At 46.8% G+C, this 23885-nt stretch overlaps 1 protein-coding gene across 5 annotated transcripts in view; it reads right to left on the minus strand.

Annotated features, from left to right (window-relative positions):
* The window catches only part of LCLAT1 (lysocardiolipin acyltransferase 1), a 253581-nt gene extending 232145 nt beyond the window's left edge, over positions 1 to 21436 (minus strand). For 2 of the 5 annotated variants that reach the window (XR_003434105.1, XM_027113463.1), the window contains exon 1: positions 21311 to 21432. Coding sequence is in view for 4 of the 5 variants with exons in the window: in XM_027113463.1 (XP_026969264.1) it covers positions 21311 to 21402 (92 nt within the window). In the remaining variant the exon portion in view is untranslated. Of the gene's footprint in view, positions 1 to 21310 lie in introns of all 5 variants that reach the window. The other 3 variants (XM_027113464.1, XM_027113467.1, XM_027113470.1) reach the window with 3 other exon arrangements.
* Between the last annotated feature and the right edge of the window lie 2449 nt (positions 21437 to 23885).

Below are 23885 nucleotides of genomic sequence, written 5' to 3' on the forward strand. Positions count from 1 at the left end.
AGGAAAGAAGTGATTTATATTGCCTGAAGGAATATTGGAAAGCTTTGCAGAAGGGAAGATATTCGAACTGGGTTTTTAAGGATGAGTAGGAGTTTGACAAGCAGAGAAGGTGGTACATTCTAGGCAGAGGGACCCTGTTGAGTAAAGGCCTGGGGCTGTATAAAGCATTCAAAGACATACTAGACGGTATGATTTGAGCTATGGTTTTTCTCTCCTAGTATTCTGCCACTGATTTTTTTTCAATTAAAAAACATTTTTTAAAACTTTTTATTTTATATTGGAGTACAGGTGATTAACAATGTGGTGTTAGTTTCAGATGTACAGCAGTGATTCAGTTATACATATATATGTACCTATTCTTTTTCAAATTCTCTTCCCATTTATGTTGTTACATAATATGGAGCAGAGTTCCCTGTGCTGTGCAATAAGTCCTGGTTGGTTATCCATTTAAAATATAGCAGTGTGTACATGTCCATCCCAAACTCCCTATCTACCAGTGCTTTTTATTAAACATCACAGCCATGTCCACTTTGATCCTTGGTTCTCGCCTTGCAGAATACGAGCCTCCGATGGAAAAATAGAGAAACAGAAATGTGGAGCTTGAGCCTTGGTGGGGTTTAGCAGGGTCCCCCAGGTTCCCTTGCTCTCTCCACATCCCCCCTGTGGTTGTCCAAGCACCTGGAACCTATCTGGCAGCTGCCCTGCTTCTGCCCTGTTTGTCCAATCCGAGAGCCCCTCTTGGCTGTGACAACCGGCTCCATCCATCTGCTGGATGGATGACCCTCCTTCCCTCTTGAAAAGGCTCTTGCTTGAATGGTGGCTCCTTCATTCCAGCCCTGCCTGCCCTCCGGTGCATCCAGAGGGGGAAATCAGGGAGGAGGAAACAACGAGAGGCCCGTGCCGTTCCCTTGGGAAGAGTCATCCCATCTGGCTCGTCTGGCAGCTGCTCTCTTTGGCTTCTGTTTGGATTGTGAACCCATTGCTCCGAGTGGAAGTGGGAAAACAAGCTCTCAAGACAAGCGCTCTTGTAGGAGGAGTTTGGTGCCTAATGAATTATTCAGCGCAGACAGCTAAGCACAAAGCGTTCCAGAAGGAAAGAAGATTTCAGTATGGATCCCTGAGACCCCCCACGCTTCCCAGGCGAAAGGCTAGCAGAATGGTCCTCCCAAATGTGGAAAACTGATACTTGCTCCCCGACGCACTAAGCATAAGCCCGGTTTATTGTGTTTACAATTGCATATCTTCAGAGCATAACTGATTCACTGAAAACGAGAGTGCGCTGGACAGTGGAGGCATCTCTGCACAGGCTTTTCCCTAAAGCCAGGAATAATCCCCTGCAAGAGATCCAGTTTGATGAACTATTCAGTGTTCCCAACCCCTCATATACTTGCGGGAGATCAGGACACAGAGACATCTGGTCTCAGGCATTTTCGCTCAGGATAGAATATTGTTCTCCCCTGGGGGGAACTTGTTAGCAAATGAGGCCAGTGTGCCTGCCTGAGACTGGGGCTCCTGCACTTTGACACCTGGGGAAGGAGTCGGGGACCAGGCAGTGCTGTAAATATGCTCCCCCAAAATCCCGATAAAAAGAAACATGGATTTAACACTGACTTCTCCTTGAACCAGCTGTTAACTTTTTAAAAATAAATTTATTTATTTATTTGTTTGTTTTTATTTTGGGCTGCGTTGGGCCTTCATTGCTGTGCATGGGCTTTCTCTGGCTGAGGCAAGCAGGGGCTACTCTTCATTGCAGTGAGCGGGCTACTCTTCATTGCAGTGTGCAGGCTTCTCGTTATCGTTGCTTCTCTTGTTGCAGAGCACAGGGCTCTAGAGCGCAGGCTCAGTAGTTGTGGCTCACGGGCTCAGTAGTTGTGGCTCGCGGACTCTAGAGCGCAGGCTCAGCAGTTGTGGTGCATGGGCTCAGTTGCTCCGTGGCATGTGGCATCTCGGACCAGGGCTCGAACCCGTGTCCCTGCATTGGCAGGTGGATTCTTAACCACTGAGCAACCAGGGAAGCCCTAATTTTTTTTTTATCAACTTCAATTCCATTGTGTCCAGTTCTCCGAGGCCTGAATGCTCTGACAGTGCAGACAAGGAGCAGATGTGCAGTGGAAGGGTCAGTCTGTACTGGTAGGGGCGAGGAGAGAGGAGGGGAAGCAGGCCTGAATGTCATTACTTGAAGGGGTCGGGGGGTCAGTGACAGTGGCAAGGAACAGATTTTTCCAGCTGCTTTCAGGCTGCGATTTGCACTGCATAATCTGAATGCTTTTATCTGTTTCTGAAAATAGACAGGAATTTTTTCCACAGGCTGCTCCAATCTGGCCGTGGAGACGTGAGGGAGGACGGCCGGGAGACAGTTGTATGTGGTCCAGTAGGTACGTTTTGTGACCCTCTGCCCCCCAGCCAGCCCTTCTGCACATTGGTTCCCTGAGCCATGTTGTCTTAACATCCCTTGAAGTGGGGAGTCGCACATGCTGGAAATACTTTCCGTTCTGAATTTCGTACGTTGAGCTATCATTTCTTACTATTACTAAAATACATAGACTGAATGGCCCTCGTGAGGTCAGAAGTACCTGTTCAGAGGGGATGATTGCTTGAGTCTTTACAGAATGACCTACGTGGGAAGTGTAAACGAGACAGAAAGAAGAAAATGGTTTGATCAGAAATGATAGTTTGCGGTTGTTAGCGACGCCACAGATCGTATTCTCCACCTTTGTCCTACATTTAGACTACAAAGAAGCATCACAAATTATCTACAAAGATCTTCTGGAAAGTTAACTCTGGATTAAATCAGACTCCATCTCTCCGCAGCTGGTCCCTCTCATCTCAGATCAAAAGGATCTTGAACCTTCTAAGTGAACTGCTGTCAAGCTAACAGCAGGGGAATCTCTAATATTATTTACACAGCATTTTCCTTTTTTTCCAATTATGTATTGGTTTCTCCTTGTTACAAGCCTATCTTGTAAATATGGAAACCAAGACACAGAAAAAGGAAACAATGTTTAGGGCCATGTGGGCTGTCAGAGGTGGAACTGGGAATAACGCAAGAGCCTTTTAATCTGCAGATCAGTGTATCTAGATGCAGCCTCTAGTTATTCCAACAATCCTTTACAATTGCATTCACCCACCCACTAAGAAGTTATCAGTGCTGAGCTTGCAGTGAAGCATGCCAATTTCGTGGATTTTTCAACCTGGAGAGTTTCTTGGGCTCAGAGAAAGTGATACCAGTCTTTGAGGCTGGACATTATTTGCAAATTTCCTCTAAAATAAATCTTATTGTGAATGGCAGCAAGAGGAGAGTGCCAGATTATTCTGGAATGCTGCCAATGTCCTGTGTCTCTGGAACTCCTTTGCTGTCCTTATGACCAAAGAACCCCACGGCTAACTCAGGTATATGAGGAGGAAAGAAGGTGAGCAGAAATAGGAACTCTCACAGTCAGCACTGTAGGCTGAGGTCTCTTCTCCGGTTGGAGGCTCTGCCTAGCAACTGCAATTTGTTAAGTCAATGTCTTAATGATGCAGTTCTTTCAGCTCCAGACCCTGCCGAGCATCAAGTGCAATGTCTCCTCTGTCGGCCCCCCAGGAACCCCACACCTGGCACTGCAGCATCATGAAGATTGCTGCAGTCAGGGAAAGGTGATCCCAGCTCGCTGTGTGTGTAACGCTGTGTATCTCCCCAGTTTTGTTAGCCACCAGATCATCAAGGAGAAGGAAGAATGGGAAGACGGAGAGATCAGAGGGAAAAGGTCAAACAGTTACCAGGGAGAAGGACTGGAAAGATGAAAACAAGAAAGACGGAGAAGAACATTATGGGGAAGTAGGTAGTGGGTTTTGAAAGTACCAGAGCAAAGCCAAAGACAAATGGGGAAAAGGTTTAGCGGAGAGAATGGAGCACACAGTGGCACCTCTGCCTCCCATATCACAAAGCTCACGATGGAGCTGGACTAACAGCCTACCCCTCCCCGGACTTTCAAGCACGACCATACACAGGGTTCAAAGGAAAGAAAAGCAGAAGTTGGTTGGTTTCAGGTCCTTGGAAAAGAAGTGGGCTGGCATCTGACTCATCCCGCTCTGGTCCAAGCCCCCAGCACACACAGAAGCTCTCATATGAGGTCATCTGAGCATCACTTATAAAACGACTGATTTGGTGGCACGTGGGGATGGGCGCTTTACCAACATCATTCCTTGCTTTTCCCAGCCCAGCTTGAGGTGGGTAGCACTGCAGTTCTCACGTAATAATAAATAATTTTATGGACAGGAAAAATGAAGTCCAGGTCATAGTGGATGTAAATTGGTGGCAGAGCTGGGATTGGGGCACCTGGCTTCCAAGGTAGTCCTACTACCCCTTCACCTGCCTGCCTATCTGTACAGGGGATCCTGATGGTTCTTGAACAGAGTCAAGTGCATTTTTCCTGCTAAATTACCAACTGGACGGTACTTCTTGGTGATAGCTCCTCGGAGGAAAAGATACAGGTAAAAATAACTGAACTAGCTGTTTCCCCCCTTATTCCTCCCCACACTCTTACCACCCCAGGTCATGGCACAAAGCAGAAAACGCCTCCATCTCCTGGGTGCTCTCAGGGGGCAGCAGAGAGATTCCTGCATACAACGTGCTGGTGGCTCCCTCAAGCCTTGCCATGAGCTTTCCCTGATTTCCCGGGAGGACACAGCAACAGGGACTTTGCCGTGGTGGGATGTTTTCTCCAGCAGCCTTGGCTATGGGAAGCCATCCAATGGCTGTTCAGGAAGTCAGCTGAACCCTCTCTGCCAGTAAGAAGGCTCAAAACTGGCCAGAACCTCAGGGACATCTGAGCTATTACTGGAAAGTGAATCAACTCTGAGTCCCTGCAAGGCCCACGAAGTATAAACGACATTTACGTGGACTGCACAGTGCATCTGGAGAGGCCTGTGGAAAGAAGGAAGGGAGAGGTAGCCTCATCCCAGGCTGTTCACGTTAGTCAGGATCAGGACAGCCAGCTGACGTGTCTCTCTCAGGGCCGAGAGCTCTGCAGAGGTGGAAGTCAGGAGGGCAGGATATTTAAGATGAAAGGAGAGACGAAGAGGACCTGGGAACAGAGATTGTCTGGGGCCACATCTGGGCCCAACCTTGCCTCAGGGCTGAGGTTGAGACAGGCCTCCACTTCTCTTCAGCTGGAGGGAAGGTGCCAGAAACGAGTGAAAATGAAGGGAAGCCTCTTCTCTGTCCCTTGCAAAAAGGGATCTCTCTCTATGCCCAGGTAAGGCTTTGCATTATAGAAAAATGGGCACTTAGGTGCTGACTGGGGCAGAATCTACTTCCTAGATGCCAGTGCAGAGGCTCCAGATGCCCTGTCCTTCATCTGGGTTTGGAAGCCTTCACATTGGCCAGATGTTTTCAAGGCTGTGACAGCAAAGCCAAGGGCACCTACAGGCTGCCAACATCCTGCCGAGTCTAGGACACATGCTGCTTTGCCCTCCACCTGGGCGGGGGTGGGGGGGAGGGCAGTTCCTGTATATGTATGAAAGGGCAGGTCAGACCCCGACCAGGCTGGGCAGGGGGGCTTTCTGAGCTGAGGGCCTTTCTTCTCCCTAACAACACCCCCGCATCCACTGCCCCAAGATTACCTCCACGCTCAGTTTCCCTCTTCATGTTCACATAAGGGGCCAGGCTCAGGGGTGCACTTTGGGAAGAAGGCTGCCTGCCCACCTGTCCACTTTTTCCAACACACACACACACACACACACACACGCATGCACGCACGCACGCCTGCAAGATCTCCACTCTTGACTGACTCTATCAGCCCAGTCTCATTTCCTTCCACGGCAGGGCCCTCGGAGCCCAGTGCCGAGACGGTGTGTGCTCTAAAAATAACTGTGTCCGACATGATGGATGGGAAGGCTTTGCTCTCCTTTTCCTGCCTCGGCGTCGGGGTCTGAATCATGCTGGGAAATGACATTCTGTTAACACAAGCACTTTTGCTTCCTCCCATGCTCTCTCCCCATCCGGTGGGGGCCCTGGCTGGGACTGGCTTTCAGTGTTTAAAGCCTCCCTGGGGGTCCATTCAATACCCCATCCACTGACATTAAGGAAAGCTGTGGATAGAAATGGAGGGAAGCATCCTGCACCTCCCTATGGGATGCTAAGGCTGTGCTGAGGCACAGACACGTCCCCACCTGACTCCTCCAAAAGAGGCCCAGAGCATCAGACGCCCAGAGGCCCCCGGGGTCAGGAGCAACCTCAGCCCAGCCCCTGGCTCAGGGAGCCGCTCAGTAGGGACGGTGCAAAGGAAAGCCACCTGCACCCAGACTTGTTGGGGAGCAGACTTCTCAGCAATGCAGGGGAAGAATTTTTGGAAATACACTTTAAAACTTCCCAGATTAAAGGAAGTTCGGCTTCTCCTGACCTTGTTCTAAGTTCTGTGAGGCCACGGATCCTGCTCGGCTTATCTTCGCATCCCCAGAAACTCAACCACCGTGCCTGGCTCAGAACAGGTGTTTGATAAGCTCGTTTTGGTTTCAAAGGAATAAATAGCACCTAGAGGGTCTCAGTGAGAGAATGTGAGTGGTTTACCTTTGAAAGAACAAAGCTGGGGCCTCTGGTATGGAGAGATTCTGCAAAGCCCACACGAGAGTCCTGGAGAAAGATCATTTCCTGCAGTCTAACTTCCAGCCTTGACTCCATCCTAGCTCAGTGCCACCTGGGAGCCTGTGGTGCTCCAGAGCAGAGGATCTGACAGCTCACATCCCCTCAGACAGAAGCCAGTTCCTCTGCGGAGCCGCTCTTCTGGTCCCTAAGTCTCACTTCTACTTTTCTGCATGGATGCGTATGGGATCTTGGTTAATGGAACCCGTTTTAAATGACCTTTTTGACCCCCTATTGAATGGATTCTCTTAACCTTTAACTGGTTCTCAAACACAATGACAGAAGCTTTGGGCTTAAGCAGTAAACCCACAATCAGAAGCCAAGGAAATTCACATTCTCAGTAATGGGAGAGTTTCATTGTTCATTGCTTTTTAAAAAAATGTGCTTGCTGGGCTTCCCTGGTGGCGCAGTGGCGCTCCTTCCGATACAGGAGACGTGGGTTCGTGCCCCAGTCCGGGAAGATCCCACATGCCGTGGAGCAGCTGGGCCCGTGAGCCATGGCCGCTGAGCCTGCGCGTCCGGAGCCTGCGCTCCGCGACGGAAGAGGCCACAACAGTGAGAGACCCGCGTACCGCAAAAAAAAAAAAAAAAAAAAAAGTGCTTGCTTACTTATTTATTTATTTATTGGCTGCCTTGGATCTTCGTTGCGGTGCGCGGGCTTCTCACTGTGGTGGCTTCTTTGTTGTGGAGCATGGGCTCTAGGCACGCGGGCTCGGTAGTTGTGGCTCACGGGCTCTAGAGCGCAGGCTCAGTAGTTGTGGCACACACCTAGTTGCTCCGCAGCATGTGGGGTCTTCCCGGACCTGAGCTCAAACCCGTGTCCCCTGCATTGGCAGGCAGATTCTTAACCACTGTGCCACCAGGGAAGTCCTTGTTCATTGTTGGACTAGGGCAGAATGTAACCAGCGCTCAAATATATGTTACCCACAGACCTGCACGTGATCATCTCTCCCATCTGTGTGTCTGTACATGTGCAGGACACTGGGGACAGTCCTTAGTGGCCACCTGCCTGCTCCCCTGCTCCATGCACGTCCACACACTGAACTCTCCTGAGGAATCACACACGTGCCTGCCCTGAAATGAGGTGGGAAACATGTGGGCCTGAGAGCAAAAGTCCACAACCCTGATGAGTCCAGGAGGGGCCCCTGAGCTGGCCATGAAAGGCAGCAGCAGACAGGCCCATGGCCGCCGGCAGAGGCTGCCGCCTACGTGTGAGCCCAGGGGCACAGGTGTGCTACCTACAGCAGGAGGCACAGCTTCACATGCAAGAGGCCAAGATGGGAGGATCTCTGGGGTGGAGAGACAGACGCTACGGGAGACTTAGATTCCAAAAATCAGGCATAGAGATGCACACCTTCTGGGGGCCAGAAAATGATGGAGGAGGGGAGGGCATTGGGGCTTGGGAAGGAGGAGACCTTGGCTCCAACTGGGGCTCTACCACCAGCTCTTGAGATGACCTTAGGTATCTTCATTGGTAAAATGAGAAGGCAGGATTGATCTCCAGTTCTCTGATGCTGATGCACTTTTGTATTCACAGATATGGGAGGAACTGGTCAACAGAAGGAAGAGAACAGCCTCTGTGGCTCACCTGGTTGGTGGTGGGATGGCCCAGGAGGTCCCCGAATAGAAGGCTCTCCTCCGCCTTTTCAATTTCTTGACTCTTTCTCTGTAACTTTTGTAATGGGTCAAAAGCACTCACTCTTAGACGGCCTGGACTCATCTTGCTGGTTAGAGCCCCATTAAATTCCACCCAACACCTTATCAGATCCCCTCCCTCCCTCTTGTCCACCCACCTCCCTTTCGACTGGCTTTTCCCCCCGACTTCCTTGGCTGCTGAGCGAGTGGGGAGCCTTTTCTCTGGGTTCTCAGGGCCTCAGTAGAGGTCAGGCTGGCCCTGATTTCAGAAGGTCCCCGGACTCCTCGAGCAGTGCTCTTCCCTGCCCTCCCTATCACAGACACTTCTTAGAGGTGTGTTCCTAGTTCGAGGTGTCTCTTCCCCAAGTCAACTTCTCTGAGGCTCTCCACGCTCTAGCTTGCTCTCCAAACTTCTTTCGTGATCACTCCCGGAAGACCTTTCCTGAGTCAACTCTTTCTCATACTGACCTTCCCAATATTTCTTGTTTGGACATATGACTCATTGTATCTCTTTTCAGTCTTGCCTCTTCTCCAAGACTTTCATTTTCTATTTTTACTCTAGGTCTTGTACCAATCATCAGAGATTAAAATACAGAGCATCATCGAGGTAACACCAAGGAGAAAGAGATCACGCAGACCTGATCCCCTCCCCTCACCGTTATCTCGATTGAGAAGAGGTTACTGCACGATCCCAAGAGTCTCGGGTACTTTACCCCTGCAGGTTAAGATGGCTAATAGTTCCCAGGTATGTTTTCAGAGTGGAGCCAAAGCTCACCTTCAGGGTATTTACAGAGGCGACCAGAAATCTCCAGCTGATAAATTAAAGTATTTGCGTGCAGTGCTTGCTCGCTTTTGCTAAATCCTCTCCATTTGTAGGTGTCACTCCCTTGCTGAGGGTCAACTGCTCCCGAGGCTTTTGATCTGCGTGTGAGAAAGCAACCAAAGTCGATCCAGCAGGCAGCCCAGTTTGCTAGCCCTCTCCTTTTCTTCTCTGCTTCTAGATGACATCCAGATAGCCCTGTTCTGAGGGGTGCCAGAGAGTAACTGTTCTAAAATTAAAGGGCAAGGAAGTCTTTTCAAAAAAAAAATTTTTTTTAAAACTTGGGCCCTGTAACTTAACCTTTCCCTCCCTGAGCTCGGTTTCTAGGAGAGCTGGTTTTACTGCTGTAAAGATAAATGAAAGGCCCAGTGGGTGTGAGAGCACCTCCCGGGGCTATGGCTGGTGACTTGACAAGTCATTTATTCCAGGGCACAGTCTGGCTTCCTGCCAGGCCCTCCAGTGGAAACGCAGAGAAGGAGAAACCCGAGTGAGGTGGCTGACCCCCGGCATGGGTCCTGTGCTTCCCAGCAAGGGCCTCCCAGCATCTGGTGGATGTGCACAATTAGTAATGCTTTTGAGGATAACGCTTTGGTCTCATGGAAAAAGGAGAATTCGTCCAAGATAATGTCTGGTAAACTTTGACATTCCACCCCGAAGTGATTGTATACTCATGTAGAATCACTAAACAGCTGCGCGATCATATTACAGAACCTTCTTCAAGAGCCAGCTTGTCATTGAATCCATCCCCAAATTCCAGATTTTCTCAAACAAAAGGAGCCCTGATGTGGAAGGAGCTGTAATCAGCCAGATGGAAAAGAGGTGCAGATTGCCAAGATTGGAAGCACCCTTTTAGATGCTTTGGCCCGGTCCCCCTCATTTTGTACATGAAAAAACCGAGGTCCAAAGAAGAGAAGAGAATTTCCTAAGGTCACTCAGTAGAAGAACTCGGACAAGAGAATAGCACTCGTGAACCGCAGAACCACCAGGCCAAGGTGCCCATTCACCTCTTAGAGATGGACAGACCTCCTTGACCCTATTCCTTAAAGAAGCTCTGAGGATGAGAGTCTAGGCCAGAGGGGTAGTGATGGAATCTCTTTAGTGAAAAGAAATGAAGTTGTATTGAGAGAGTCTGCCAAAAGGAGAAACCTTGCCTCTATAGAGGGGAGAAGAAGGGAAGGTGGTGGCAAAGTCCGGGTTTTACTAAGCCATAACTACAAAGTGAAGCGAGATGAAACAAGTTATCTAGGTCTGGGACCCTGCTAAGAACCTGCATCACGGAGGGTTTTCCAGAGGATCAAACAGAAAAGAGCAAATAATGTTCGTCATTCAACAGCAAGTCTTAAGCACCTACTTTGTGCAGGACGTCGTGCCAGGTGCCGCAGAGATAAAGAAGGTAAAATGCGGCAGAGAGTAGTGGTTCCAAGAGCCAGTCTTGTGCTCATTGATGACAATGTTTTTGCAGGTGCACACACACACAAAGGCGCGCACATTAAGGCATGGAGTATTTCGTAATGCTCAATTTTTTCTTTTTATTCTGAGATCACGTCCTGTCTTTCTGCCCATTGTTAATATAACTTTCTCATTTCTTAACAATATCCTCTGAATAAAATGTTGGCAACCCAATCAGTGTTCTCTTGAGTGTTTTTGAAACTGCATTGGTTGATGAAACCCAAAAGCCTGGCAACCATGGCTGTGGTTCAAAGGACATGGGGTCTAGGGACAGACAGACATGAATTGCAATCGGGGTTCAGCTATTTATTCACTGTGTGACGTTGGGCAAGCTTCTTAACACTCAGAGTTCAAGTTTCCTGCCTGTGACACACACACGTCCCCAGAACAGCAGGGACTTCCTACGGAAGAACTCACCAACGTTATTACCCATCTTTTAGAAATATTTCCTGTGTGTGTATATGCACATATGTGCATCTATGTTGTATGAGGTGCCATGTGGGAAATGGGAGATCTTTAATAGCCTTTGCTCTCAAAGAGTTAAAAATGGTGCTGGTAAGACAGTCTACCTCAACAGAATCATGGGAGAGACGTGATGTCTAGCATATCTTTCTCCTCCTTGAGAACAGTTTCTTCGGTTTGGTAACAGTGACAGAATTTTCAGATATTGCTTTCCATTATATTATTTTTCCGTGGCTGGTTTCGGTTTATACTAAGGCTCCCTCAAAACTCATAAAGTTCCCTTTAAAACCTCACAAAGTTTCACCTGTGCATGTTTATTGCCCACAGGCTGTGAGCTGTGTCCGTTTGGTTTTGATAGATTTACCATTATTCAACTTGGGCCGCCGTTTCCCACCAGCCTTATGAACATAGCTGCCTCCTGATTTTCGCACAGGGAGCTCTCGCCTTTGTCCCTCAGTGAGGAAATACTTCAGCTCCCTGGAATTGAGCTGGGTTCATGGGCAATGATTCCTACTCCTAGATTCCTGAGGTCCAGGAGTTTGCTCCAGCTCTGGGCAGTGGATGTTCTCCATGAAGGTCACCAAGCTCTCCCCACCCTGTCCAGACAATTCCCAGATGCCATTCCCAGGAATTCATCCACAAGTGAGTGAGGAATTCACTCACCTACACAGGGCTTGGCATTTGAGAGATGACTAGGATGTTAAAGATGTTCCTGCTAAAGTCAAGGGCAATTCTCAAGTGCATAAAAATAATCCAAAGTAATTCTTTATAATGACCTCAGATTCACCTCCCTGGGACATTCATCCATTGGCTCTAGTCCTAGATGACAGTCCTATAAACATTTGCAGAAAGACAGCACGTCTCCCCTTTAAGCTCTTTTTCAGGCCAAATGCCACAACTTCATTGCATCTGACTTTAAGGACCTGGTTTCCAGATTCCTTGCCATCCTGGTGGGTCTCCTTTGAGGTTCCCATTTGGGTGTGTGTCTGATTCACACTGGAGTTAAGTGTCTTAGGGGTATATATTAGGGGTATATCTAAGTCTTCATGGCTCAAGATCCTTCTTCTTGGGATAAAGAATGGACCTGGATGTAGGGAGGCACCTCAGGGGCAGATGAAGAGTGTTCAAGGTTCACGGTATATTCAGACCCTGGTCAAGTAAACGCCAACTCTGGGAAGTCCAAACAGGCAGACAGAGCCCCGGACCAGAGAATCCAGAACAATCTGGGAGTCTAGGCCACAGAGTCAGAATCAAAGAACAAGTCCAGTGATACTGACTAGGATAACATGGAAGGAGGAAGGGGTCACCTGCAACTGGAGGTTCCTAAGCCACAGGCCTAGGGGATACTGGGTCCTGGATGTGATTGACATACAGGAGGTGCAGGGAGGAAGCTAGAGCAGCAGTCCGAGTCAAGAACTGTTATTTAATTCTGAGCTTCAACAGAAGGTAGGGCCAAAGCTGTTGACCTGTCCCTCCCTTGTCTGTATTATGAGGATTCCTTTGCTTGGAAGGGCAGGCACCAAACTCATCTTTGCCTTAAGCACAAAGGTTCATATAACTGCAAAGTACTGATACTGAGGGCAGCTCCTCCTTCAGGAACTGTTGTATCTAGGTGACTTTACCTCTCATCTCTAAGTTGATGTTCCTCTCAGGCTGATGTTTCCGAGTGGTAGCTTCTAGAAGCTTTCATTCACTTCCTCCCAGCTTCAAATTCAGCTGAAAATGAATTTATGTTTCCTAAGAATTCTATAAAAAAAACAACAACCCCAGAATTGAGTCATGTGCACATTTCTGGAAAGAGGTGGATGTCTAACCATGTGAGGCAGAGGATGATGGAGGGTGATTTCCCGGAAGAATATGAGGGTGGATCTGGGGAAGCATAGCTGGTAGATGTCCACCACTCTGCCTCACTTCAGATTAGCTCTGGATCTGGGGATACCGCCCAGGATGGGGCAATGGGAAGAGCTGGCAGTGACAATGAGTTAAAGGTGTCTGCAACTGGAAGGCCTCCTTTATCAAAACTCAACCCAGCACTTCAGACATGGTCCAACTAGTGAGGAGCACAGAAGAGCCATCTCCATACGCCAGGTCCTATCCTTTAACAAAAATCCAGGCCTGAATTGCACACGCCCTTCTGAAGCTTCAACACTCCTTCTGGACACTCAGGTAATGCCCCCAAATCCTCTGCACATGAACTGTCATTAAGGTATTCCATCTCTACCCTTTCTCATCCGGGGTGTTGTATATTCAGGATTTTGCTTTTAGCTCAGTCCCATTCCAACATCAGGGGACATTTTCTGGGGTGAAGAAAGAACATTTTAAGCAATCCTGCCTCCCTTCATCTTTTTCTTTCTCTGGAAATAATCACAACAAAGTCTCACCAGAATTTTAAAATTCAAGGCTTGTCTCAGCTGGGTAAGCCGGGGTCTGACTTGGACAATAATGCCAGCACCAAACTCAGCTCAGCCTGGATCCCTGCTGAGTTGTTTATCTTCCCTGATCTTAATCTCAACACTCTCTTGGGAAGGTTTTTTGGGAGAGGGGCACTGCTCAGAGTGGGGCTTCGGGGAGAGGCTGAGTGATTTCATCTCCCCTGCCCCCGGGCACGTTGTCTTCTTCCTTTTGGAAAACAAGAATCTTATCCTTGCCTGTCCTCCCTTTCGACTCTTTCACTCTTCAAGCTGGAAACATTCCCGACAAAGTAAATTCAGAGGTGACAGATCATATATGGGTCGCATTCTTGTGCCTTCTCCTCCTCTTGGCTACCCTTAGGCTAGAGAGTCTGGAAAGTGTCAAATGATTCAGAAAGTGAGCTGAATGGGTTCTTCATGCTTCACATTTGGTGCCAGGGAGCAGAGCAGTAGCTGATGCAAGAATTGGATAGAGTAGGAGTTGAGCTTAAAAAAAAAAAAAGATAAAAAGAACCCAACCATAACTAAGGACTCCCACACAGAATACTTAGGAAAAGCACTCAATGGGGGACAATGCATGGCTGCGGAGCTTTAGGTGCTGCCGGAAGACAGGCAGGGCAGGGCTCTGCCTGCAGGATATGCTCGGTCAATGCTTACAGGAACCCCCCTCTGCGCCCGGGGCCATTGAAAAGGGAGTGACACCCTCAGGCAGTTGGGGCAGTGGGGATGGGGCTCAGCAAAATCCTGGGGTGTGGACAAGTGTCACTTATCACATCCACAGGTGACAAGCAGGCAGCTATGGAGAAAAGACCCTGATGGGCAGTGACTTGCACCCATGCCGTCCTTCAGCACATTCAACAGGCTGTGCGCCCCCCAGTGGTGATGGCGGCCTGCAGGCCTAGTCTTTGGGAGCGTGCAGCCCCTGTCAATGGAGAAGACCACTGGGTCACTGCTGATTCCACCCTTCTCCGTGAATCCAGCAGGACCACCCCTCCAGCCCAGCCACTGGTCTTCTCCTGCTCATCTCCCTCCCAGCCAGCTCCCAGCCCAGGGGAACTTGTCTGGTCTTCCGGGGGCCAGGGGCCCCAGCGGGGCGGTCTGGTCTCCCCCCCATGCCCCTCCCAGTCAGTGCTGAGCATAAACTCTCCATCTTGTTTCCTTCAGGGCTGCCCTCTTCGATGTCACGCACCTTTCCTTCTTTCAACAAAACTCTTGTTGTATGGATAGAATTACTTGGTTTTCAAAAATATTAAATTTGGAAGTAAAAAAAAAAATAAACAAACATTGGCTTTTTTCCCTTTACATTCTTGTTTGAGCAATCCTAATTATCCCCCAAATTACAATCCTCCTCCTTGAGGAGGATTAAGACTGAGAAAGTATAGACAAGAAAAGCACAAAGATTGATATTTTGATGTGTAATTACATTACATTCTCATCGGTCCTTTGCAGCCAAATAATTTGCTAACAGAAAACTAACCTCGGGCTTCCCTGGTGGCGCAGTGGTTGAGAATCTGCCTGCCGATGCAGGGGACATGGGTTCAAGCCCTGGTCTGGGAAGATCCCACATGCCGCGGGGCGGCTGGGCCCGCGAGCCACAACCGCTGAGCCTGCGCGTCTGGAGCCTGTGCTCCGCAACAAGATAGGCCGCGATAGTGAGAGGCCTGCGCACCGTGATGAAGAGTGGCCCCCGCTTGCCGCAACTAGAGAAAGCCCTCACACAGAAACAAAGACCCAACACAGCCTAAAATAAATAAATAAAATACTGAATACACAACTACTTTAAAAAAAAAAAAAACTAACCTCCACAAATAATCTTTTTTAAACAATTTTTTTGTGATGTTTTTCATATACAATACAATTCACTCACCTAAAGTATATGATTCAATAGTTTTTTGCTTTATCATAGTCACAGATTTGTCACAAGTGATCTTTCAATACAAGCAGTGCTTTAGGAGAGTAGATACTGGGGCAACGATACTTTTTTTTTTTTTTTTAACTCTACAAAAAGTCCAACTCAAACACACTAAGCTGCCTCACATAAAATCCAGTCCAGGTGTGTTTGCGGCACAGTCACAAACTCAGGATTAGGGGAAAAGGGAATGCACATTAGTTAATGAGCCCAGCCCCTGACATACATTTTATTATGTAATCTTCACAAGAAGATTCTCCCTCTAGGGGAAGATATTATCCCCATTTTTCAAATGAAGTAACTAAATTTAAAGTCACACAGCTAAAAAATAAGACAAAATAAAATGAAGTCAGCTAGCTAGTAAGTGGCGGAGCTAGAGATTTTAATGCAAGTCTATATGAATTACAGGCATTCTGTCCACAGCAACTTCTCCTGCCTTAGACAGCCTCTGAGACCAAACGATGGCATGAGAGCTATTCTAGAAAAGTTTCTGAACTTAGATTCTGAACTTCTCTACTATTTATGGAACCCCTCAGAGGAAAGCTATGCCACAGACTGGTGTTCTCAAAATGTGGTTTTGAAATTGCTGGTTTGTCTGCTGTGGCCCTAGGTTGAAACTTCAGAGGTTTGGGGGAGACTTTTGCCACGGGCCTCCCTCAAAAAGAACAGGCAATGTGGCCTAGTGTCATGGGCTCCGATCCTGAGACCCTGGGCAATGAATGCTTCTGGAATTATCCCAGTACTGCCCTTAGTCCTGGGGACCCACTACCCAGGGCAGAGGGTCACTCCTGGGGTTTGACCCTGGAGCATCCTCATCCTTCTGGGACCAGAGCAGAGTAGGCAAGAGTCTGTCTGCACACGGGCCAGTTAGCCCTCTGCCCTTGACTTCCCTCTCCTTCCTAGGACTTCTTGAACCCTCTGATGTATTTTCTTATGCCTCCCTACCTTCTTCTTTGGATTTCCTCATTTCTTTCTGTTCCAATAAAGCCTTCATGGAAAACATTTGCAAGATTGATAGTACCTAGTATTGACACGTAGATGGGAAAACCTCATTAATCCCTGGTGGGAATTTTAAGTGGTGCGTCCCACCTGGAAGGCAATTGGCAATATCTGTGACAAACTTAAACAGGCGACTCCAGTCTCAACAGTTTCAGTTCATGAAACTAATACCACAGAAATACTCTCTCAGTTGTGCAAAGATGTAGGTGCAAGGCTGTTTGTGCTCATTATGTGACCGCTCTCGTCCTTCTATTCCTTGTCTTATTTCAGAACAACCTTCTGAATATTATTATTGTTCCTATTTTCAGGTAAGGCTTTGCAAAATATTTACAAACCTTGCCCCAGTACCATACAGCTAATGAGTAGCCAAGCTGAGATGGAAACCCAGATCTGTTTCACTCCTAGGCTCCCCAGTATAATTCCATTTTTGTAGGAAATATGAAGAAAGTATATGTACGTGTTGATATTAGCGCAGTAGGGAGTAAATAAAGGTTTGCTTGGTGCACTTCATCTTTCTAGACTGTCCAGGTGTTTAACTTCTCTCCTTGCATCCCAGGCAGAGTTAACCACCCCTTCTGGGGTGCTTCCAGAGACACTTGTGCACACACCAAACACGCCTCACCAACCTCCATCTTAAACATTAGTTTTGATGTTTGCACCACTATTACCATGTTTTGTCCTTGGGGGCTGAGTCTGGCTTATTTGGTTTTATACCCCAATTCTTGGCATAATGTAGATAGATGCTCTCAGAACATTTGTTGAAAACCTATGAGGGTGTCATACACACTGAGCCAAGGGTCAGGGGGTCGGTTCAGGGTCAAGGTGTCAAACCAGATGACCACTGCTGCTATTCCTGGGAAAGGGCCAGTTGGGCGGACCAGGGAACTACGTAGCATTAGCTCCCATGGTTGCCTGAGCAGAGTTTGAGCCCCAGAAGGAAGCCTTCCACTGGCCAGAGCAGATTTCTGGGAAGCTTGTAAACCTAAACCTGCAGGACCCCTCAAGGTCCAGTACATACTTTTGTATTTGTGATTTTATAGGCTTTACTTTTGAGAGGATCCCCCAAATGACATGAGCTTCAAACTCCATCAAACCTGGATCCGCCCCGTCCAGAGCTCCTCCTTCTCTCACAGGCGGGACTCCTCCCTCCCTATTCCTGGGGCATCTATTCTTTCCTACGTGCTCCTTCAAAGGCCAGGTTTCTTGGTCCTGAGTGTCCCCCTCATCTGTCACCTTAATCGTCACCTTCTGAACTTCAAAGCAGTGTTCCGCAGGAAGGTAGACTGGGTGTCTTGGGTCTCCAAGGGTGTTCAAACGTTTCGGGAAGCCAAGGGGGAGAAACACATTTATCAGTCATCAGACCTCAAAGGTCTGAAATGTCAACTGGAGCTGCACACGGCTGCATTGCACCTACTCGCTCGGGGACACCGAGTGCTGTGCTCCTCAGAAGCCTGACTGGCAAACACATTCATCTATGATTAATTAGAACATGGAGAAACACAGTCATCTTAATGGGTCATTAAAAAAAAAAGTCATTTAATTGCTTGGAGACCAAATCTTTCAAAAGCAAATGTTTAGGGAGAGGCTCTTGGAAACAAAAATACTGAGAATCACTCCTTTAAACCTTCAGTCTCCAGAACAATTAGCCTCTTCAAAAGCCGAACAGATCCCAGAGCCAGGAGCAAGCAGCTCTGAGCACATTAGGTGAGATGGAGCAGAAAACACACACCCTCGCTGCAGGACTGTCTCTCCCAGCGTGGGGCTCCCGAAGGCTCGTATGGAGGGAGAGAAACTGATGGGTTTTATTGTAATGAAGGGATCATTGAATGGCTCCTGCAAAAATCCCCCTGCTACCCTGGACTCTGCTCACACAGCCCGATTCCCCAGGCGGTAGGAGAGGCTGTCTGCCTGTGGCATCTGGTTTAAGAATAGTTCATCTTTCAAAAAAACTCCCATCTTAGCCCATCTCTCAGCCCCACGTTATCTAGTCTGGAAATGTTCATTGGCCAGCAGAAAAGAGCAAGAGAAGAAAAGTGAGGGAGGAAAGTAAAATAGAGGAGCGGAGTTAGATGAGAAAAGGGAAAAGGGGGTATGACCAGTGCCACCTGAAGAACAGCAAGGTCTGGGAGAGAGCTATGGCCACGAAGCCAAGGGTATCCTTTAGAAACCCTCAGGAAAGGAAAGAGTGCCTTCCCTACAGACGTAAGATGCCTCCTCCTTTCCAGGTCTTCTCTCCCCCTCCCCCTGCATTTCCAGAGCCCACTTCTCCAACACACGATGCTAGTCTTCCAGCCAATCTGGGGGAGTCCTATGAGATGACTTTGGTCTTTCAGGCTCGTGATGGGATTTTGCAAAACCCAAACGATACATAGACATGGATCAACTGATTCCTCAGATACTACCACCTGGGGCAAATGTGGGCCAGCTGTTGAACACCTGGACCACATCAACACTCAGCGCCAGAGGTGGAGCAGAGGCTGCAATTCACTGAGATAAAGAGGAGCCTCTTGGACCAGACAAGCACAATGAGAGCCTGGCAGAGCCCAGTGAAGCATCAGCACTGGTCCTTGGCCTGGCTTTTCTTCGCCTTTCCAGTTTTATTATAAATACACTCATACAATAATAAGTACCACTCTACTTTTGTATAACACTTTATAATTTAAGCATTTCCCATGCATTATCTCACTGGATCCCTCAGCATTTAAAATTGTTTAAAAACTAGCTAATGTCAAATGTATTTATAATTTTCCCCGCCCAACCCACATAATTTCCACAAACACTGTCTATCGCTTTCTAATAAATGCAGCACATGCAAAAAAAAAAAAAAATCCTTTCACCTTTTTCTCTGTTTTTTCTAAAGTAGTCTTTCCTCTTCTGGCCAGTTCTCTTGACACCATTATTTTGGGTTTTTGCAATTTTGCTTTCCTGTCTACATCCCCAAGATTGTAATCCTTTGTTCCCTTTTCCACTTACCTTCGGAAAAAGGTTTGTTCTTTGCACCTGTGGCTTGCCCCTTACCTCCTCCTCCCACACTTATTTAGCCAACTGTCTTCAAATTCTTTCCTGACCAGAGGACAATTAGAGGCACAAAAATAGGTGCTGCTGAATCACCTCCTACGTACATCCTCTCCCTGCAGCTGCCTTCTGCTCCTAAATCTTATACTGTCTTGAATCCAACGCTTCCATTACTAGCCAGGTGACCTTGAGAAAGTTATTTAACCTCTCTGAACCTCAGTTCTCTAACTGTAAATCAGGATACTAGGAGAACTGACCTCATATGACTGAGGCTTAAAGAGGTAATGATGCCTGGGTACCACGGAGCCTCGTGCCTGGCATGGAATGGATGCCTATAAATATCAGTTCCTAAGCTCTCCATCACACTTTCCCCTCTTTTCTCACTAAGAGTGCAATATTGTGAGAACACTTAACTGTGGAATCACAAGACCTATGTTTAATCACAGCTTCTGCCTCCTTGGGCAGACGTTTATTATGATCTCATTTTGCATGTGCATAAAATGAGGATAATGAAAATCTTCTCTACCCATCAATCAACATGGTTGTAAGGATAAAATGGAAAGAGTATAAAAGTGCCTTCCTAACTAAAACATGACAAACTGACACAATTATTACCGATAAGGCATTCACAGCATACTATGTTTTGTCCTACTTTAAAAAATGTCCTGTAGCTTCCTGAGGAGCTTTTAAAAAAAATAGTAATAAAACACAAATATAAAATTTATCACTTAACCATTTTTAAGTGTGCTAAGTATATTTCAAATTGTTGTGCAACCAATCTCCAGAACTTTTTCACCTTAAAAAACTGAGGGAGCGTTTTAAATGTCCTTATCCTTAGAACACCAGCATCTACTGTATAAAGATCTATTTCCTTGTTGAGATTTCTTTCTTAAGCCCTCAAGGCTAAGGTGGGTCATTGAATTTGTTCTGGGGCAGCCAGCAGAAGATGTTTTAAAGTTAAGAGCTGTCTGGGACTTCCCTGGTGGGGCAGTGGTTGAGAATCTGCCTGCCAATGCAGGGGACACGGGTTCAAGCCCTGGTCCGGGAAGATCTCACATTCCGCAGAGCAGCTAAGCTCATGTGCGGCAACTACTGAGTCTGCACTCTAGAGCCCATGAGCCACAACTACTGAGGCCACGTGCCACAACTACTGAAGCCCGCACGCCTAGAGCCCATGCTCCGCGACAAGAGAAGCCACCGCAATGAGAAGCCCATGCACCGCAACAAAGAGTAGCCCCCACTAGCCACAACTAGAGAAAGCCCACACGCAGCAACAAAGACCCAACGCAGCCAAAAATGTAAAAAAAAAAAAGACAGCTGTCTCTTAAAAGATCAGTGGTTACCAGAGGTTGTAGTTTTGGGGGAGGGGGAGGGGGACGCTGCAGTCTGATTGTCTGTGTTTGGATCCTGCTTCTATATGATTGTGGTCAAAGTTACTCTCTGTGTCTCAATTTTCTTATCTTTATAATGGGTATAGCTTTTGTCACAAAGAATTTTTGTGAGGATATAACAATTGAGAATAATGGGCAAGGAATTTCCTCCCAGAAAGCAGATCTAGGGCCTGCCAGATTGGTTTTACTTTACTGCCAGGGCAAGATGTACCCTCTTTTTCTGATCAGTAGGATTTGATATATTCTATGGTCCAGTGTGAATTCCCTACTTTCCCTTTGTCTGAGTTAGGTTGGAGTTTTTATTGTGGTTACTGGTTCCCTCCATACCTTTGGATATCATGTATATGGGGGCAGAGAAGCTGTCTTTTCAACCTACAGACTGTGGTCCTGAGAGGCACACACAGACCCAGTGGGGAGCTCTGCACAGTGACCAGAGATCCTGGACTTTGAACTGGATGAGACTTTGGGCTTTCTTCCTTGGCAATGGAGGGTGGGAATATGTAAAAGAATAGGGACCTTGGGTGCTGAAGAGCCAAAGGAGTAATTATGACAGATATCATTCAATAGCTCATCAGTATTCATTTTAAATTACCTTACCTTGTTCCTTTCCCAGTGCAGAGGTAAAGGCACAGTTCTCCATTTCCCAGTTTCCTTACAGCGGCAGTGACATGTAATGCAGTCTGGTCCATGAAATGTAGGTGAAAGTCCACTGGAGAAGTCTTAGCTTCCTGAGTGAAAAGAAAGACTTGTAAGGAGAAAGCCCTTCATTTTTTTTTTTTCTTTTTAAAAAATTTTTATTGGGATACAGTTGATTTACAATGTTGTGTTAGTTTCAGGGGTACAGCAAAGTGAATCATTTATACATATATCTACTTTTTTTTAGACTCTTTTCCCACATAGGCCATTACAGAGTATTGAGTAGAGTTTCCTGTGTTATGCAGAAGGTCCTTATTAGTTATCTATTTTATATATAGTAATGTGTATATGTCAATTCCAATCTCCCAATTTATCCCTCCCCGACTTCATCAATTCTTCTTCTTACTGCCTTAAACATGGATGCAAGGCTACGTCATGGTTGCAACCATGAGGCGACAAGCCAGAACATGTAAGCCGGGAGGCCAAAGATGGAGGAAAGGAAAGAAAGTGCCCAAGTCCCCAGTGGAATGATTGAGCAACTGCTTCCCCGACCCACCTGCATCTCCACTACTTGAAATGTGAATCTCCTATTTGTTTATGCCATAGTTGGCTCTCTCTCTCTCTCTTTTTTTTTTTTTTGCTGTTGATTGTAATCCTAGCTTATATAAGAGCAGGGGTATTAAACTTTTTTTGTTTTAATTTAATAACTATCCCCTGAGAATGGGGTTCCTCGAAACGTCAGGGGATGTGGGAAGAGTTGTCTATTTGCACAGTGAAGAACTTAGGTGGTTCTGGGCCTGAAACAGACAGCATTCTCTTCACTCAGGGGCTGTGAGCTTTAGTAGAGGATGAGAAATTTGTCTCTCATGCAAGAGCTAATTTACAGACAAGAGGCTCCTTGGAAGATGGCCAATGTGACCCTTTCGAGACTAGGCCCAAGACATAGTGTAGAACAATGGATTCGCAGAATAACACTCGGACTGACCAACTCCTGATTGTATTTCAGGAAGATGTGACAAGATGGAGTTAAGTTGAGCTGTAGATAGTAGGATATCGCATGCTCATTAAACTAAACTTTAGTTACCTATGTTGATAAATTACTGCATTTGTGAGTATTGGGGGAAAGAGGATTGGGCTTCCTTTTCTCAAATATTCTTGGTCTTCTTTATACGTTTCACTTGAAAGGTGTCAATTGTCTCTCTTCGCACAAAGAGAAAAACTCATGCTCTGAAGATAGGCAAGGTGCTGCTAATGGCCCTCCTAGGCAAAGAAGTGGGGAGAAGCCAGCCGAGCTGGAGCAGAGATGTGGAAACTCTAAGGATAGGAAGGCCGCAGAGATTCTGTGTTCATCCCAAGTTTTCACCAGCGTTCTTTCCTTGAACAATTGAGTTCCTTCCCAATAGCTGTACATTAAATTAAATTGACACCATTTGGCTGCACCCTTTGGACATTTTACTGTTTTTTCCGTACTTCTGTACATTTGTGGGAAATTGTGTGGTCCTCAGCAGTAAGGTTACAGGACTCTGGAGCATGGCCCCTCTCATCAGCCTGATGGCTGCTGCTTTCTTGAACAGTGATGTCTCTTGTGACGACTTGCAGCTCTTGGGGAAGGCAGATACATTCTGGACCTTTCCCTCCTATGTGCCACTTGCCATCTTTCTCTTTGTTCTTTTTCTTGATTAACCTTCTCTATATTCACTCATCTCCATGACCCTGTTTATGGAAACTTCCCTCGTTTGTTCTTTGATGTTTGCTATTTCTGTTCCTCTTTCTTCACCTTTACAGGGGAAACATACTCTACATTGACCACTCCTGAGTGAGAGGAGAGTTATTCTCTTATTTAAAGTCCCTGGCTTGGTGCCTCCCTTTGAACATTTTTTAAATATATTTTTAACATGTCCTATTTCTTCATGGCATCTTGAAGAGGGAGCAAGTCTCCTCTCCCCTTAATGATCCCTTTCATAGATCCCTTCCCTACTTTCTTCCTGTTCCAATAGGAATTTGCATATGCTCTATTTGATCTTGCCAAGTTTCCAAGATTTTGAGAATTCCATTTTGATCAGGAGAGAGAATCTTGGTCATCACCCCACTTCCTTAAGCCATGTGACTTTGGGTCATTCACTTGGCTCTGTGCACCTCTGCTTTTCCATTTTCATAAAAGGATAAAAATACTTTACCGTAAGGCAAAGTGATGGATAAGATAACTTCTCAAGTACCTTTACTGCTTTAAGACCTGGACTTCTATGATCGGAAAAGAGATGACTTTTGTTTTGTAATAACCTTTATTTCATGATTATCCTGTCCTTTTTATTAGCCATTTCTCTCTCATTTTTCTTTCAGTAAGTTTATGTCAGATTATTGGGATAATGAAGCTACCGTAGCACTTACAGTGTTCAAATCCTTTTAATATGCATTAGCTAGCTTTGTTCCATTGCTAGTACACATAACTAACGAGCCTTAAATTCTGCATCCTTAAAAATTATCACATAAATTACGATCATGCTATGCTTCCTCTCTGTTACTCCACTTTCCCCCA

The sequence above is a fragment of the Aethalodelphis obliquidens genome, unplaced genomic scaffold (assembly GCF_003676395.1).
Source record: "Aethalodelphis obliquidens isolate GAN/ISIS:26980383/991018 unplaced genomic scaffold, ASM367639v1 scaffold12, whole genome shotgun sequence".
NCBI classification, from domain to species: Eukaryota; Metazoa; Chordata; class Mammalia; order Artiodactyla; family Delphinidae; genus Aethalodelphis; species Aethalodelphis obliquidens.